We start from the raw sequence: 16,297 nt of genomic DNA on the forward strand, positions 1-16,297 counted from the left end.
TACAGCTCCTTACTCACCAGAATCTAATGGAGTTGCTGAACGCAAGAATCGAACTCTAAAAGAGATGATGAATGCAATGTTGCAGGAATCTGGGTTACTCCAGAACATGTGCGGGGGGAAGCGTTGTGCGGGGGGAAGCGTTGCTTACCACTAATTTTATCCTCAACAAAATTCCACACAAAGTAACTGGCAAAACTCCATATGAATTACGGAAAAGTAATATACCTTCGTATAAATACCTTAAAGTGTGGGGGTGCGTGGCAAAAGTTGCGGTAACGCCACCAAAGAAGGTCACTATTTGACCCAAAACAGTGGATTGCATCTTCATCGGATATGCACATAACAGTAATGCTTATCGATTTCTGGTACATAAATCTGCAATATCAGACATTCATGAAAATACAGTCATGGAATCAATAAATGCATATTTCTTCGAAAATATTTTTCCATATAAGGAAAAACAAGGTTCAAAACGAACTCGAGAAGAAAGAGACAATGACAAGAACTCAGAAACTGAGACAAACGTCGAGATTTCTATAAATGATATTTCAGAAAATAAAGAAAAAGATGAACCTCGAAGAGGCAAAAGAGCTCGAAAGAAAAAATCTTTTGGTGAAGATTTTCTAATGGCATTTTTAGTAGAAAATGTTCCAAAAACTTTGTCAGAAGCCATGGCTTCACCAGAAGCTCCATTTTGAAACGAAGCTGTCAGGAGTGAATTTGATTCTATTATACAAAACGTTATACATGGTACGTAACGGATTTACCACCTGGCTGCAAAGCATTAGGGAATAAATGGATAATGACACGAAAACCTGGTGGAAAATACAAGTCTAGGCTTGTAGTTTAGGCTTGTAGTTCAAGGATTCCGACAAAAGGAAGGCCTTGACTATTTTGATACATATTCTCCAGTGACGAGAATAACATCAATAAGACTGATGATAGCAATCGCAGCCTTAAGAGACCTAGAAATCCATCAAATGGATGTAAAGCTGCCTTTCTAAATGGTGACTTAGAAGAGAAAAACTACATGAAACAGCCTGAGAGTTTTGTCATTCCCGGACAGGAAGACAAAGTATGCCGACTTGTAAAGTCACTTTATGGGCTTAAACAAGCTCCTAAATAATGGCACGAAAAATTTGACGATACAATGATGTCAAATGGTTTCAAAATAAATGAATGTGACAAATGCATATACTACAAAACTACCAAAAATGCGTATGTTTTGCTATGTCTATATGTAGATGATATGCTCATTATTGGAAGCAATAAAGACATTATCAACCAAATAAAGAACATGCTCAAAGGGACATTTGAGATGAAAGACTTGGGATTAGCTGATATAATTCTCGGGGTTAAAGTCACAAGAAATTCAAGCGGAATTACCTTAACCTAATCTCATTATGCTCAAACAATATTAGAGAGATTTAAAAATTACTCTAAAAGTACGGCAAAAACTCTGTTAGATCCCCCAATGCACTTGACAAAGAATTCAGGTGAAGAGGTTTCACAAAACGAGTATGCACGTGTGATCGGAAGTCTCATGTACTTGACTAATTGTACGAGACCAGATCTAGCGCATGCAGTAAACGTACTTAGTCGATATACAAGTAATCCAGGTTATACACACTGGAAAGCTATAACGAGAATACTTAATTACTTGCGCTACACTAAAGATTTTGGACTTCACTATGGTAAAGAACCAGCAGTTTTAGAAGGATACAGTGATGCTAACTGGATATAAGATTCTAAAAACTCAAAATCCACAAGTGGATATGTCTTTACACTAGGAGGAGCCGCAATATCATGGAAATCTACCAAACAAACAGTGTTAGCTAGATCGACCATGGAATCTGAGTTCATAGCCTTAGACAAAGCAGCAGAAGAAGCTGAATGGCTTAGAAATTTTTTGGAAGATATTCCTATGTGGGAGAAACCTGTGCCAGCTATACGCATACATTGTGATAGTCAATCAGCTATAGCTCAGGCTCAGAGTAATCTCTATAATGGTAACTCTCGTCACATCAGAAGACGACATAAAACCATTAGACAACTTATCTCAACTGGTGTAATCACAATAAATCGGCTGAAAACCTAGCGGATCCATTTACAAAAGGTTTGACACGAGATGTTGTTGCTAAATCATCAAAATGAATGGGTTTAAAGCCTATAACGAATGAGGATGCTTAACTACAACCCTACCTATCATGACTAGAGATCCCAAAACGTAGGTTCAAAGGGAAAACAAAATCAAACAGAATCTAACCAAAGCACTTGAGACAAAGTAGTCTCTTCTCAGCTCCTAAGATGATAAAGTGCTAAAGAATGTGATAAGGATATAAGCATAAACTTTAAATGATTCCATAGCTTCTAAAGTGGAGTATTACTAAATAATTTTCATGGTCAATCACCTAATGAGTGTGAAATGGGGCTGTTTCTAGGAGAATGAATGCAAGGCTATATTCTCTAAGTTCACTCATGAAAACCAGGAATAGTTCAGGGCCACAATGAACACAATAGAGAACTAAGTTCTACGAGAAAACAGTGAACTTTTCGCAAACAATCTCGATAAGTATGTCTAGTCTAGTCAGGATTAGAATAAGTATAGTTTTTTAGAGTCTATCGAGTTTGCATTTAGTCTGCATAGGTTTAGAAGAGTCATTTCTATTCATGTGGGGGATTGTTGGAACCTGTTTCGTGACAAATCACAAAGCTGACAATTTTGAGTTTTCCGGCGACTTTTCCAGCCAAACCGGTGGCTGTCTTCGCCGGATTAATATCTCATTATGTAGCTTGTTATGAATACTATAATCTAGTATATTCATATGTCAAAAACAGATTAGAATTGAATGAGAAATGAAGTGATGAAGTTGGTAACTTAGTGTTATCAAAACCCTGCAAAATTGGCTAAGCGTCTACATGATACAAAGTCCCACATCGGGTAAACAAGCTGAGTTTGAGTGGTATATATAAGGCATCGCACATAGCCTTAGTTAAACGGCTTGGGAGAAGGAAAGGCTTCCCGCGCGCGCATGCCGCCGCCGCCGTCCATCCGGCTAGGCTCGACGTGGGCTTGGGCTTGGGCTTGGGCTCGGGTCTTGGTGGAAGACCTCCGGCCCAATAAGATTCTTTTTGGACAAAGTTAAACTCAACATTTTGCCATTTAATTTCTAAAAAACGGCATGTTTTTTTTTAGTTTAAACAACATGTAGTTTGTTTAAAAACAACATGCTGTCTCTCTTCTTGACGATAAGATTAAACGAGAAAGATCTTACGGAGTAAGTTTCGTAACGCCTCAACTCCGAGATCTTCGCGAGATTTCCGCCAACGTACGCACGTGCTGCATCAGTTACGGAAAGTGACTCGTCTTCTCCTCTTTAAAAACTCGTCTCCTTCTCATTTCATTCTTAACGTTTTACACAATGAAAACCATCCAGCAAATTCCTTTAGCGTAAGTAGTTCGAGAGTGTTTCGTAGATCAATAGTTCGTAGAGGTTCTTCACGAGTGCCGCGTGATAACCTGTCATGGTTTTATCCTGGGACTCATATTCGTGCAGATTCGTCGCACTAACGGACCGAATATTAAGAGTTAAGGAAAGAGATTCGTCTCGACTCCATGGTTTTATTTCCGTTTAGGTTTTTTGAATCGTCTATATTTTCCTTAACATCGTATTTATTATATCGTTTGTATCAATCCAATTTTACGGCTTCTACAGGCTATAGAAATCAACGGGAGAAAATAAATACATAAGATATGTCATAAACAATCGAGATTGGAGCTAGGACAATAAATTCGCCGGAGCTCAGGCTTTAGTCGCATCGGTTAGTATATGCTATTTACTATATATAAACCAAGTTCGTTAAATTCTGTAACCAGATAAATTAGGTTGATATTAATGTAATTTTTCTTGTTGATTTATATCCTTAAGGAGTTTTACAACGGGAAAAATGACTTGGGAGAACTTAAGAATGATGTTGAGCCATTTGTCTGTGCATTGATGCCAGGAAGTAGCTCTCAACAAATTGAACCAACTCCTGGTAATTTCACCGGTTATCTAAACAACCAGTAAATTGGTTTGCTTTGTTTCCTTTTCGGTTGATATTATAGTTCTATAATTAATTTACTAGGTTAAGAACCGCGCCTTGCGAGGGATAAATATTATATATAAATTATTTTTAAGTGTTATATATTTTTCACATATTATAAAATAAGAAATATATATTGAATAATTAAAAAATTAGTAACTATTACGTATATAATTAAATTTGTACAAATACTTAAATAAATTTTATTAATCTAGACAAACACTTTTTTCTATTTTATATGGTATAAAATTAAGTTTAAATGATATTAACATAGACATATAGTACATTTTTAATATTGACATCTGTTAAAAAATATTTTATATACTCATATTATTTTTGATCATTTGTATTTCTTTATAACAATTTTTTTTTAATCAATGATAACAATAAAAAATTTGTGGAATGTTTAATAGTTTTAGTAATTTATAATTTTAAAAACATTCAATGCAAAGTTTAAAATCTAAATTTTAAGTTGTCAATAATTGTTCAAATTAATGTTTATCAAAAAAATTCAAAGAAAATTCGAAATTAAAATACTTATGTATTTTATACGGTTTATAATTTTTTTAAAAAATATTAATATACATATATATAATATTTATTAAATGAGATTTCCTACTTACGTAATTTCGTAATCATTTGTATCGTGTTATAACATAAATTTTAAACCATGGATCACAAAAATTTCAGTGTGAGACTTTTAACAACTTTAGTCATTTATATTCGTTTTTAAAAATTTAAAATATAACATATACGAAAAATCTATATTTTTATTATATAGTTAATGTGGTTCTTTAATTTATTTTAATAAGTTAAATTTTTAAAAAATGATAGAGAATAAACTAATTTTGATCAAATATTTATTATTCATAATCATTAATTGTCATATATATTTTAGCCACATTAGGTTATTCCGTGGTTTTTATTTAAGTAAACAATGAAGAACATTTATGATTAATTTATGGTTAGTTTAATAAAAAAAACTTATTATATATTTATATGGACCAACATATTTTTCTAAGGATTCTAAGAATGATTGTGGTGATGACATGTGGGTACAAAAATATGTTGTAATGCTTCTCTTTTAATATATAGGGATGTTTATATGTGATTTTGGTTATTTAGGAGGCCTTTTGTTTACCAGAGACCGTAGCAACTTACAATATGTAACAACGGCAATAACAGTTTTGTTCCATTACTCAAAAATTCTAACCCAAGCCCAGGTCGGTTGAATCTAGTGCGGGTCAACCAAGTTCACTGTATCTCAAATTCAGAATTTCGCTAAATCACAGGTATAAAAATAAGTTACCTTCCTAGACTCAAATTCCAGTTTTACACACCATCTATGCTTTGTTATTCGCCCGGTTTAATTTTTAGGTGGATTACATCCTTGGAAATAATCCAATGAAAATGTCTTACATGGTCGGATACGGGAATAAGTACCCAACACAGCCTTATCATAGAGGCTCATCTTTACCGTCGATCAAATCCAAACCGGAGAAAATCGACTGCAATGGAGGAATTTCATATTAAAATTCTGATCAACCAAACCCGAATGTCCATACCGGCGCAATTTTGGGCAGACCGGATTCCTCAGACCAGTTTAGCGACCAAAGATCAGATTACTCCTATGCAGAGCCCACAACTTACATCAATGCCGCCTTTATTGGACCTGTAGCTACTCTGACTGGCTTGAACTCTACCTGCAGCACCTGAATCAAGTCTACCAGACAAACTCACTATTATAGTTAGTTGTGCGCAAACCAAAAATTAGCAACGAATATCATTATTTATACATCAACAATTATTGTTCCAAAAAAATAAAATAATACATCAACAGTTATTAGACTACAAATTTGGATAATTAGTCAGGAAATATACCATTTGGTTCAAGTATGATACACATGTCATTGTATGATAACTTCAGTTAAAATGAAAAGTACTTACTATGTTTTGTGATGATAATCAATATATTTATTGAATGTTCAAGAAAATGTTTCACGCTAACTGAAAGTATTTACAAAATTAAGTCTAGTCATATTAGTCGCTGAGTTAACGAACGTACCATGTCACTTACCTTAAGTTATTAACATTAAGAAAAAGTTAAGATCACGCGTCCATCTCAAACTAGCTGCTATTTATTTGAATATCTTCTTCGTCAATAATTGATTTACTAGGATAAGACTTGCGCATTGTGCAGGGTGAATTTATTTGTATATATTACCGATAATTTTTTTAAAAATTTAATTATTTTATTTATATGTATATAATATTTTTTATTGTTATTATATAATTTATTTTCGATGGACGGACCTAGGGGTGTTCAATCCGGCAAAATCGAACCAATTAAAACCGAACCGAACCGAATTATAGAAAGTGGTTTGGACTTGGTAATACCAAATATACCGAATGTATGTCATTTTTGAAAACCGCGGTATATGGATATGGTTTGGTATATAAACCGATCAAACCGAATAAATCGAATAAACCGATCATTTAAAATATAGTAGTATAATTATATGTAAATTTTATAATATAATTAAGAATATATACATAATTTATTTTATTAATTTGATTTTTATATTGAAACATTGTTTTTAGTAACTTAATATTTTGTTTTAAGTTAAAAGCTATGTTTTATTTTTATCAAATTAAATAAAACATAATGTTTACCCTTTTGTTAACAAATATGAGTGTTTTGATTTAGTTATTTATAATATTATGGATTACTAATTTCTATTATGTAAAAACTATTATAATTATTAACTTAATATGTTTGCAAAATATTTTAAATAGTAAAAACCGAAATATCTTCATGTTATATAAAAACTAATATCTAATAATATAAATAAAATCCATAAAATACTTTTTTAAAAAACAAATTTATGGTATTTTGGTATTTTGATATAAAACCGAATAAACCGAAAAATGACGGTTTATAAACCAAAACAAATCAAAGTAAATATGGTTTTAATATGGTAGCTATTTTTCATAAACCAAAATATCGAAAAACCGAAAAAATCGAACCGAAACCGAACCGATATCCGGATTTATCACCCCTAGATGGACCGGATCATTTTTTATTAAAAATGGTGGAACTAAACTATGATTAATATATTATGGGTTGATCAGATTGGGCATTAAACAAATTATGACACAAAATCTTTATTATTTTCCACCGAACACATTTTTGAAAAATTTGAACAGTATTTTTTCCACAGTTGAATTATTTTGACATTTATCTTCCATATGGTTTTGAAAAGTTTCAGATCAACCATCGAATTGATTCATATTATTTTAATGTTTTTAGTTGTTTGGTTAAGAAAAACTTACATTTTTGTACTTTAAAGTCGTTTTAAAAAATTCAAAATATAACATATAAGAAAAAATCTAACATATAAGAAAAATAAAATATATAAGATTTCCTTATTTTGTAATTTAAACTCATTTTAAACTTTTTTAAATATAACATATAAAGTTTCCTCATTCATGTAATTTCAAAGTCATTTTTAAAAAATCAAAATATAACATATAAGAAAAAAATCTATTTTTTTATTACATGGTTAATGTGATTGTTTAATCTTTTTAATAATATAAAATTAAACAAAAATGAAGAAGGATGCAAAAATTGTTATCAAATCTTTATAATTCATAGTCATTGATTGTCATATATATGTTAATCATATTAGGTAATTCCACAGCTTTTATTTAAGGAAAGAATATACATTTCTTATACTTTTGGTTATATAATGTTGTTAGAATATTTTAAACTATATTTTATATTAGATGCTCTAGAATTTTTTGAAATTGAATTTAGAATGCATTTAGAAGTGCCACCTAGGATTGGAGTTTTTTTTAATTAATACAAAATTAAGGTTCTAATTTTTTAAATGCTTCTCAATTAATATATAGGGGATATAGGGGATTAGAAAAGTAGTTTTCACGTTCGTTAAAATACTAAAAGCGGGTGAGTAGGGGAGTTGTGTATTGGTGACGTCTATAACGCAAAACAAGACTTATTTTTAATATGTAGGTTCACCAACCAATAGTATTTGAGTATTTGATATTTGATATCTTTTAAAAAAATTTAAAAGTAAACAAAATTGAATTTCCAAATTCGATTATATTTTTAAAATAAAAATAAAAAATACATAAAAATAGTTAGAAAAAATAAATAAATTAATATTGTTAAGCTGTCAGCAAAATACTAAACCCTATACTCTAAATCATAAACCTTAAACCCTAAATTTTAAATCTTAAACTTTGGATAAACCCAAAGCGTTGGAAAATCTTAAACCTTAAATCATACATTAAAAACTAAATTTTAATAACACTAAACCCTAAATTCTAATCACTAAACCCTTGCGTAAACTCTGAACCCTTGGATAAATCATAAACTCTAGGTTTCAATTTTTAATATTTTTGATTTAGAGTTTATGATTTATCCAAGGGTTCATGGTTTATCCAAGGGTTTAGTGATTAGGATTTAGCGTTTAGTGTTATTAAGATTTAGTTTTAATGTATGACTAGTGTTTTCCTGGACCAAATACAATAAGGAATTTTTTTAATCTAACTTATATTTAAAAATAAATTTTATTAAATATTATACATTTTACTATTTTCTTACTAATATTTAATATAGATTTGATTTATATTAAATCAATTTGTATAAAACTAATAAAATGATATAACATTGTATAATTTTCAAATATTTAGCCTAAACAATATTTATAAAATTTGTAGGTATATATATAAAAAACTAATTATCTTACGATTAGATATTTAAATTTTTAAAAAATTGTAGAAATTTTTAAAAGATTTAGTAATACAAATTGTATAATTATACAAAAATAATAATATTTCAAAATTTAAAATGTTATATATTAATATATTTATTTTATAGATGATGTATGAGCTATTACCATATTAAAAAAAAAAGTTGACCAAAAAGAAATATCAATATTAAATGTAATATATATATCAATTATTACCATATTTTAATAAGTTTGCCAAAAATATAAATCAACATTAAATGAAATTATCCATGTTATATTTTTCTGGAAACCATGTTATCAATTTCACTAGTCATGTCATATTTGTTTTGTGAAATTGATTGTAGAGAAGATACGTGCTCACTTCGCAAATATAGTCTAGGGGATTTAGGGTTTAAGATTTAACCAAAAGTTTAGAGTTTATCCAAAAGTTTAGGCTTTATCCAAAAATTTAGGGTTTAGGGTTTAGAGTTTGGGGTATAGGGTTTAATATTTTGTTGACGGCTTAACAATATTAATTTATTTATTTTTTGTAACTATTACTATATTTATGTATTTTTATTTTGTTTATTTTAAAAATATAATTTAATTTTGAAATTCAATTTTGTTTCTTTTTTTAAAATATATCAAATATCAAATACTCAAACACTATTGGTCGGTGAACCTATAGGTTCACCTTAGGGGGTGAACCTATAGGTTCACCTTAGGGGGTGAACCCAAGAATAACTCGCAAAATAAACTGTCTAGGCCCTCCGGAGAGACAAAAAGAAAGAAATTTCATTTTTACCTACCATACAAGGCCATTTTCAACAAGATACCAAAATATTAAATTTGGTGTAATTCTATCTCTAACAATACACCAGAGTTGACATTCTCCCACCAAATTTGATGTAACACTTCATCACACTAAATATTTAAAACGTATATTTTATTATGTTTCATTTAATAATATATTTTAATAGGTTTTTTGCAAAATTGACACAAAATTTAAAGTCAACCACAAAACTAACATATGTTTTTTTGAAATTTTTTTCCCTATTCTCTCCACAAGTTCATATTATTCACGAAAATGCCATTAATTTTTTTTTTCCTAAAAATGACATTTTTACTCTCTCAACCTCATCATCTTCAAGTATTTACAAGATTGTCATTTTCATCAATACACCAACCAACATGAACAACCAATTTAAATCTCTTAATGTACCTCAAATCGATTTACACTCCTTCTTTTCTCAATTCTTATGAACTAAAAACAACAACTCTTTCACTTTCTCTCCATATTCATCCAAAAACCCAAGATTTTTATTCTAAATTTTTTATGGTTCATAGAGCCATTGAAGCTTACGATTCTTGGTGGGTCACTTTTGTTTGAGATTCCGGGTGCTTGGAGAAGACTTCCATGTGCTAAACAAGTTATCTCACTGGTTGAAACTATGAAATCAGTTTTTTCTCCAGATTTGTTCGCCCAGACGACTTCCGGTAAGTTTTCTGGCTGTAGACGACTTACATGGAAGTCTTCTGGTCAATGCAGATGTTAGTTTGGCAATTGACTTTTAAATGTGTTTTTAGCTAGAGACGACTTACATGGACGTTGTCCATCTTTGTTTGTTAAAAAAAAAATCGAAACGACTTCCATGTAAGTCGTCTAGGGTAAACTGGTTAGTTTTGCATTTGACCGGATTGTGTAAGAAATTTGACTTTTCATGGACGGCTTACACATAAGTCGTCCAGTAGAAAATTTAAAAATCAATTTTTTGTTATACCTAGACGACTTCCATGTAAGTCGTCTCAGGTTAGTTTTGCAATTGTAAAATAAAATATAAAATTTTATTTTTTTCTAGACGACTTACAAGGAAGTCGTCCGTTAGACGACTTACACGAAAGTCGTCCATGATTTTATTCCGAGATTCTGGTCAAACCTTGCTTATCATGGACGACTTCCTTGTAAGTCATCGGAAGGATGATTTCCATGTAAGTCGCCTAGAAAAAAATAATTTTTTTTGTTTTATTTTTTAATTGCAAAACTAACCTGAGACGATTTACATGGAAGTCGTCTAAGTATAACAAAATATTGATTTTTTAATTTTCTACTGGATGACTTATGTAAGTCGTCCAGGAAAAGTTAAATTTTTCACACAATCCGGTCAAATGCTATACTAACCCATTTACCCTAGACTACTTACATGGAAGTCGTCTCAAATTTTTTTTAACAGACAAAGATGGACGACTTCCATGTAAGTTGTCTAGGTTAAAAATCAATTGCAAAACTAACCTAAATGGACGAATTCCTAGAAGTCTACCAGACGAGGAAGTCGTCTGCGTCAATGTTTAATAAAATTCTATTTTCTCTAAAACTATAAAGACTTTTTTTATTTTTTTTGTTAATTCATGTATATTAGTCGATATTATGACTACTGAATGATATTTATAACTTAATTGGTGGTATATATGAGGTTACCAACATTCATGGAAGTCTTCTACGTTAGTTTTTGTAAATTTGTTAAGTAACTTTAAGATATGTTTTTTAACTTTCAAAGTCTTAAGTAACTTCCGAGAATACTATTAGTGAAAGTGTTATATGTTTGAACTTATGTAAGATTTGATATTTTGTGAATTTGACTAAGTTTTCTTAAGATGTCTTCTCCTTTAGCTAAATATTATAGCATTGTGTCCATACCTTCGCTCCTCATTTTCTGCAATCTAGTTATTGGCCATTGCCGGTCCGGGTTGATGAGGTACGGTAATATAGATTAGATTAGATAGCTCTGATAGTTTCATTTTTAAAATTTTAATTAAATAAATGAAAATTTAAATACCAAGAACCAATCAAATTAAGGGAATTAATTTTGAACTTCACATATGAATGACACCTAAGCAAAAATTAATTAAGTGACTTCTCAATTAATATATAGTAGGATAGGATAATTGATTCGTAATGTTAAGACTTAATTGATACCGATGACATAACTTTCCATATTTTGGTTTATAATATAGTATTAATTAAAATAGAAAAAATAATATTAATTAAAATAGAGAAAAAAATAAGTTTATAATATTTACCGTTTGGAGAAAAATTAAACTGATTATATTTTGCCGAAAAAGGTTATACGTGCACGTCAGTAATTGTCGAGATTCTTTTTAGATCTTGTTTCCTTTCATCTATATGATGGTTGGTAAATAATAATGATTCATATTAAAATGGTAAGTTATATCAAAATAATTGAATGTGAATCGGAATGAATATCATTCTATTAATTACCTGGACATCAGTCTCTCTGTAATTACGTTTGTCTTTATGTGGTCAATATAAAAGCAATCAGTAGAGTTATATTATTTCCTGAATCGATGTCTAAGGTGTTTATTATTATTAGTAGAATAGAAGTGTTTCCTTAACAATTGCTATATCAAGGTGAATCCCTGTAATTACTCTTTTATTAGTGTGTCTCAATGTAAAAGTATATAATTAGTAGAATTATACTGTATAATATTTCCTTAAGTAGAGTTTCCGGTTCAGAATAAATATATAATTGGCGAGATAAAAAATGTAAGTTCGTTTCAACATTTACTTTTTTGTGATTTGACGATAGTACCCTTTGCAAAACAGTATAAATGTTATCTCTGCTAACCTAAAATAACGGTGTCAATACTTTCTCTCTAGCCGTTTCTTTGTCGAGATTTTTCTTTTTTTTTTGTCAGAAAGAAAATGAGCTCTTTTTTTCTCTTTATCTTTTTGTGTTTGCTCAAAAATTTTTTCTTTTGTTTTTTTTCAAGCTCTGTATTCTATTCGTTTTCGGCACTCAGCAGTGCCCTATTTGATTGGGCCATGACTGTTGGGCCCTAGGCTCGTGTTTATATAAAGAAACCGCCAATAGCGTTTGCTATCGTTTCCTTCTCTAGCAAGGAGAGAAACACTGTCCCGCTCAGTCTCTTGAATTCGAATTCTTTTGCCATAACCATGGATCTCGATCTCCAGGTATAGCTTGATTCTGATTCTCTTGATTTCGATTGATTCTGATTCTCTTGATTCAGTTCTATTCCAAAGCTGAATGCGATTGCCTTCATGGATCGTTCTGAGATCGAATAATCTCGATCAACTTGTGATAGCTTCGATTCTGATTGTGCTTGATGGCGATTGTTCTGATTTTGAGTTCGATTCGAAGTAACTTGCGATAGCTGTGATTCTGAGATTCTGATTGTCGTGGATCGTTTTCAAATGGTTTTACTCTGCCTCTTCTACTCATGGATCGTTTTGATTTCGAATTATCTCGATCTAGATCTCGAGTAACTTGCGATAGCTTAGATTCTGATTGTGCTTGATGGCAATTGTTCTGATTTTGAGTTTGATTCGAAGTTAGCTCATGCGACTGGCTTATTTCAAATGATTTTACTCTGCTTCTTTTTGTCATGGATCGTTTAGGTTATGTGTAATTCTGGCTATACACTTGTCCTGTATGATATGGATTCCGAAATGCCTATTCAATATCTTTTTGTATGCTTGATTTCAAATTGTGTATCCTTGTCATGGATCGTTTTTATTTCTAATTAGCTTCTGCGTGATTTTTCTTATGTTTGTTATGATATGGATCCCGAGATGCTTATTCAATGTGTTTGTGTATGCAGTTTCAACAGGTGAAGCACAAAATAAAAAAAACGGCCTCTGATCTTGATGTCTCAGAATCCACCGCTGCCATTCTACTTGTGAAGTATGAGTGGAATGCTGCTCAACTTTATTCTGACCATAAACACTGCGCCATAGAGTCTTCAACACTACAAATTCACACTCATTGCTCTCTTTGTGGTGACTTATTGGCGTGTTCCTTTATCAGCTGTGGAGATTGCTTTTGTGTTTGTTATACCATATATGTGTTCGTTATACAAAACTGAATCATATATTAGTGTATGGTTATACCATAACCATTACTCCAATAAGATTAATAACTGCACTAAATATGCACTATTCTGCTTAGAGGTATCATTCCTTACACAATTGTATAATTCAGTTTTGTACAATCTAGTTAACATTTCTATCTATGTTTTTCAGGTTCAGTGGAGCAACAGTTGGCATCAGACAAGCTTATTCTCAGCTGTCCTTCTCAAACTTGCCACAAGTATCTCAATTTCAACCACCTACCTCAAGATCTACTAGAGGAGCATCTCTCTGCCTTGGAGATTGATCTAGCCAAGAAGACATCTTTGAGTGGCCAATGTAAGTTTCTTTTGAATATTGATGTCTGCTCTATTTGATTATTGATGTCTGCTCTATTTGTCTGTTTCAGGTCTTTCATACTTGTGCAACCACAAGTATGCCCTCGCCACAGCCTTCAGTTCCTTGGGATATGCTGTCTACACTGCCTTCTCTTGGAGGAAAGAGATTGGTGTTGGAATGAAGGTCATTAGTGTTGGATCAGAAGTGAAGAGCAAAGTTTCTTCTTTGAAGAACTTTGTGACTTCTGGATCTAAAACTTTGGCTGGTTTCTTCTCTGCTTAGTGGGCTTTGTGCTAAAAATTTCTGGTTAAACAAAACTTTATTGAAGTCATATGGTTGGTTCAGGGTATTTTAATATTTTCCACGGCTCATAATCTGCTTAGTGTGCTTTGTAATAACTTTTGTAAACTTTTTTGAAGTAGGATGTTTGATCCAGATGTCACGGTTGATAGTCTTTCATATTTGACTGATGAGTGTATCAAAACTTGGGAGTAGTTTTCAGGAAGGTAGCTGCTTGTGACAGCAGATTCTGAGCGGATCTATAGTTTACCTTAAGAAAACTATTACCCTTCTCTTTGTTTAAAACCGTCCAATAAAGACCACAACAATCAAAGGTCTACAATGATTAAACCCTTCAACAGACTGTGAAAATGCACCAAAACATGCCACGGAAGGATGAATGTTCAGGGTAAGGCAAAGAATCCGTTGAGAAGTGATTCCCTTAGTAAGACCTGCAAATGAAAGAATTAAAGTCAGTGAGAAGAAGAAGAACAAAAAGGTAAGAAGAAGCAAGGTTATAAGCAAAATAGAAAGAAGAAGTTTCAAGTCAACACTAAAGCTGAAGATGAACGTGGACCAGTCTTTAGTTAGTAAAGTTAAGGTATTAACTAGTTAGTTGTTATTAACCAACTTAAGAGTTGTTGTATGAAGTTGGTAAGAGTCGTTAGAATACTAAAGTTTGGATTGTAAGATTAATCTAAAGACTAGAAGTATGGAGTAGGTTTAAGTGAGAAAGGAAGCATGATTAGAGTCAGTAAGGAGTCTACTTACTATAAAAGTTAAGTGTGATCGGTTGTGAGATGGTCTGAAAGAATGACTGAAAAACCAGTTTGGTGAAACAAAGTCTTGCATAAACAAAACAGAGAAAAACAGAGGAAAAGAGTGAGAGATTAAGAGAGAAACAAAACAGAGAAGGAGACAAAGTGAAAGAACAAACCTGTAGAAGACAAATCACAACAGAATCATATTGCCAGTCCACGAGCAGCCCGTTAGAAGAGTGAAGCTCAGACATTAACTTGGATATGAATCTGAAACTCTGATCCAAATCTCCAAAGAGTCTTTCGATTGCTTTCTCTTTCGCGTCCTGAAACAGCCCTTCCGCATCATCAACTTCACCAAATCCATCAAGCTCAAAGCCAAAATTTTCTTTCCACCACTTCTGAACATGCATCCCTCGCTGCTTACAATTATCTAGACTACTACAACTGTTTATCTCAAAAAGTCCGTGTTCTGTGGGAAAGAGAGAGAGACTGGTTTTTCTGATTTGATTTCCAAATCGAATTCACCTTCATATCTTCATTCAAGTTTTGAACGTGGCTCTGCCGGTCACCGTTTCGCATGCAACTTGTTCATTTCTTGTAAACACCTGTAAAGCCACGTACGAGTTACAAGGTTCTTCATTTTCTTGTCTTTATCAATAAACTAGGTATTATTGCAAAAATAAATTATTTAAATTAAATTATTTAAAATAAATTAATTATAATGTTTTTACTATATATTTAAAATAAATTATACAATGAAATTATAAATATTGAAATTTAAGATTGATTGTTGATGTAATAAGTAAATTTGGGATAGTAAATACTAAAAAGGATAAACAAGAAATTAACTAAAAAGAATATTGGACATATATTATCTTACAATACTAAAAGTTGGTAATCTTCAACATTTAGCTTGTCCACGTAAACAGATTAAATCAACCAACGAAGAAGTTTAGTTTTGCCAAATCACCATTGCTGATATAGAATGAACTTTCGTGTGGGTTGTATTACAATTATCAGCCCACTCCAACCCATGTTAAGTAACCATGTTTCTTTTCAAAAACTCCCGTCTCATCCGCTTCATCTTTTTTTTTTTTTTCTGATTTCTTTTTCTTGGGTTACCTTCTCAATTTATGATGATCATCAATCTAGAATCACCAGCCCACTCCAACCCATGTTAAGTAACCATTTTT

At 31.5% G+C, this 16,297-nt stretch overlaps 1 protein-coding gene across 1 annotated transcript in view; it reads left to right on the forward strand.

Moving 5' to 3' along the window:
• LOC106302775 overlaps positions 1 to 14,560 on the forward strand; it is a 15,036-nt gene extending 476 nt beyond the window's left edge. Inside the window, exons 2-4 of the mRNA XM_013739213.1 lie at positions 13,479 to 13,656; positions 13,900 to 14,064; positions 14,135 to 14,560. Of these exons, the coding sequence (XP_013594667.1) occupies positions 13,479 to 13,656; positions 13,900 to 14,064; positions 14,135 to 14,346 (555 nt within the window). The 3' untranslated portion in view covers positions 14,347 to 14,560. The remainder of the gene's footprint in view (positions 1 to 13,478; positions 13,657 to 13,899; positions 14,065 to 14,134) is intronic.
• Positions 14,561 to 16,297: the final 1,737 nt, after the last annotated feature.

Source organism: Brassica oleracea, chromosome C7 (assembly GCF_000695525.1).
Source record: "Brassica oleracea var. oleracea cultivar TO1000 chromosome C7, BOL, whole genome shotgun sequence".
In the NCBI taxonomy this organism is placed as follows: Eukaryota; Viridiplantae; Streptophyta; class Magnoliopsida; order Brassicales; family Brassicaceae; genus Brassica; species Brassica oleracea.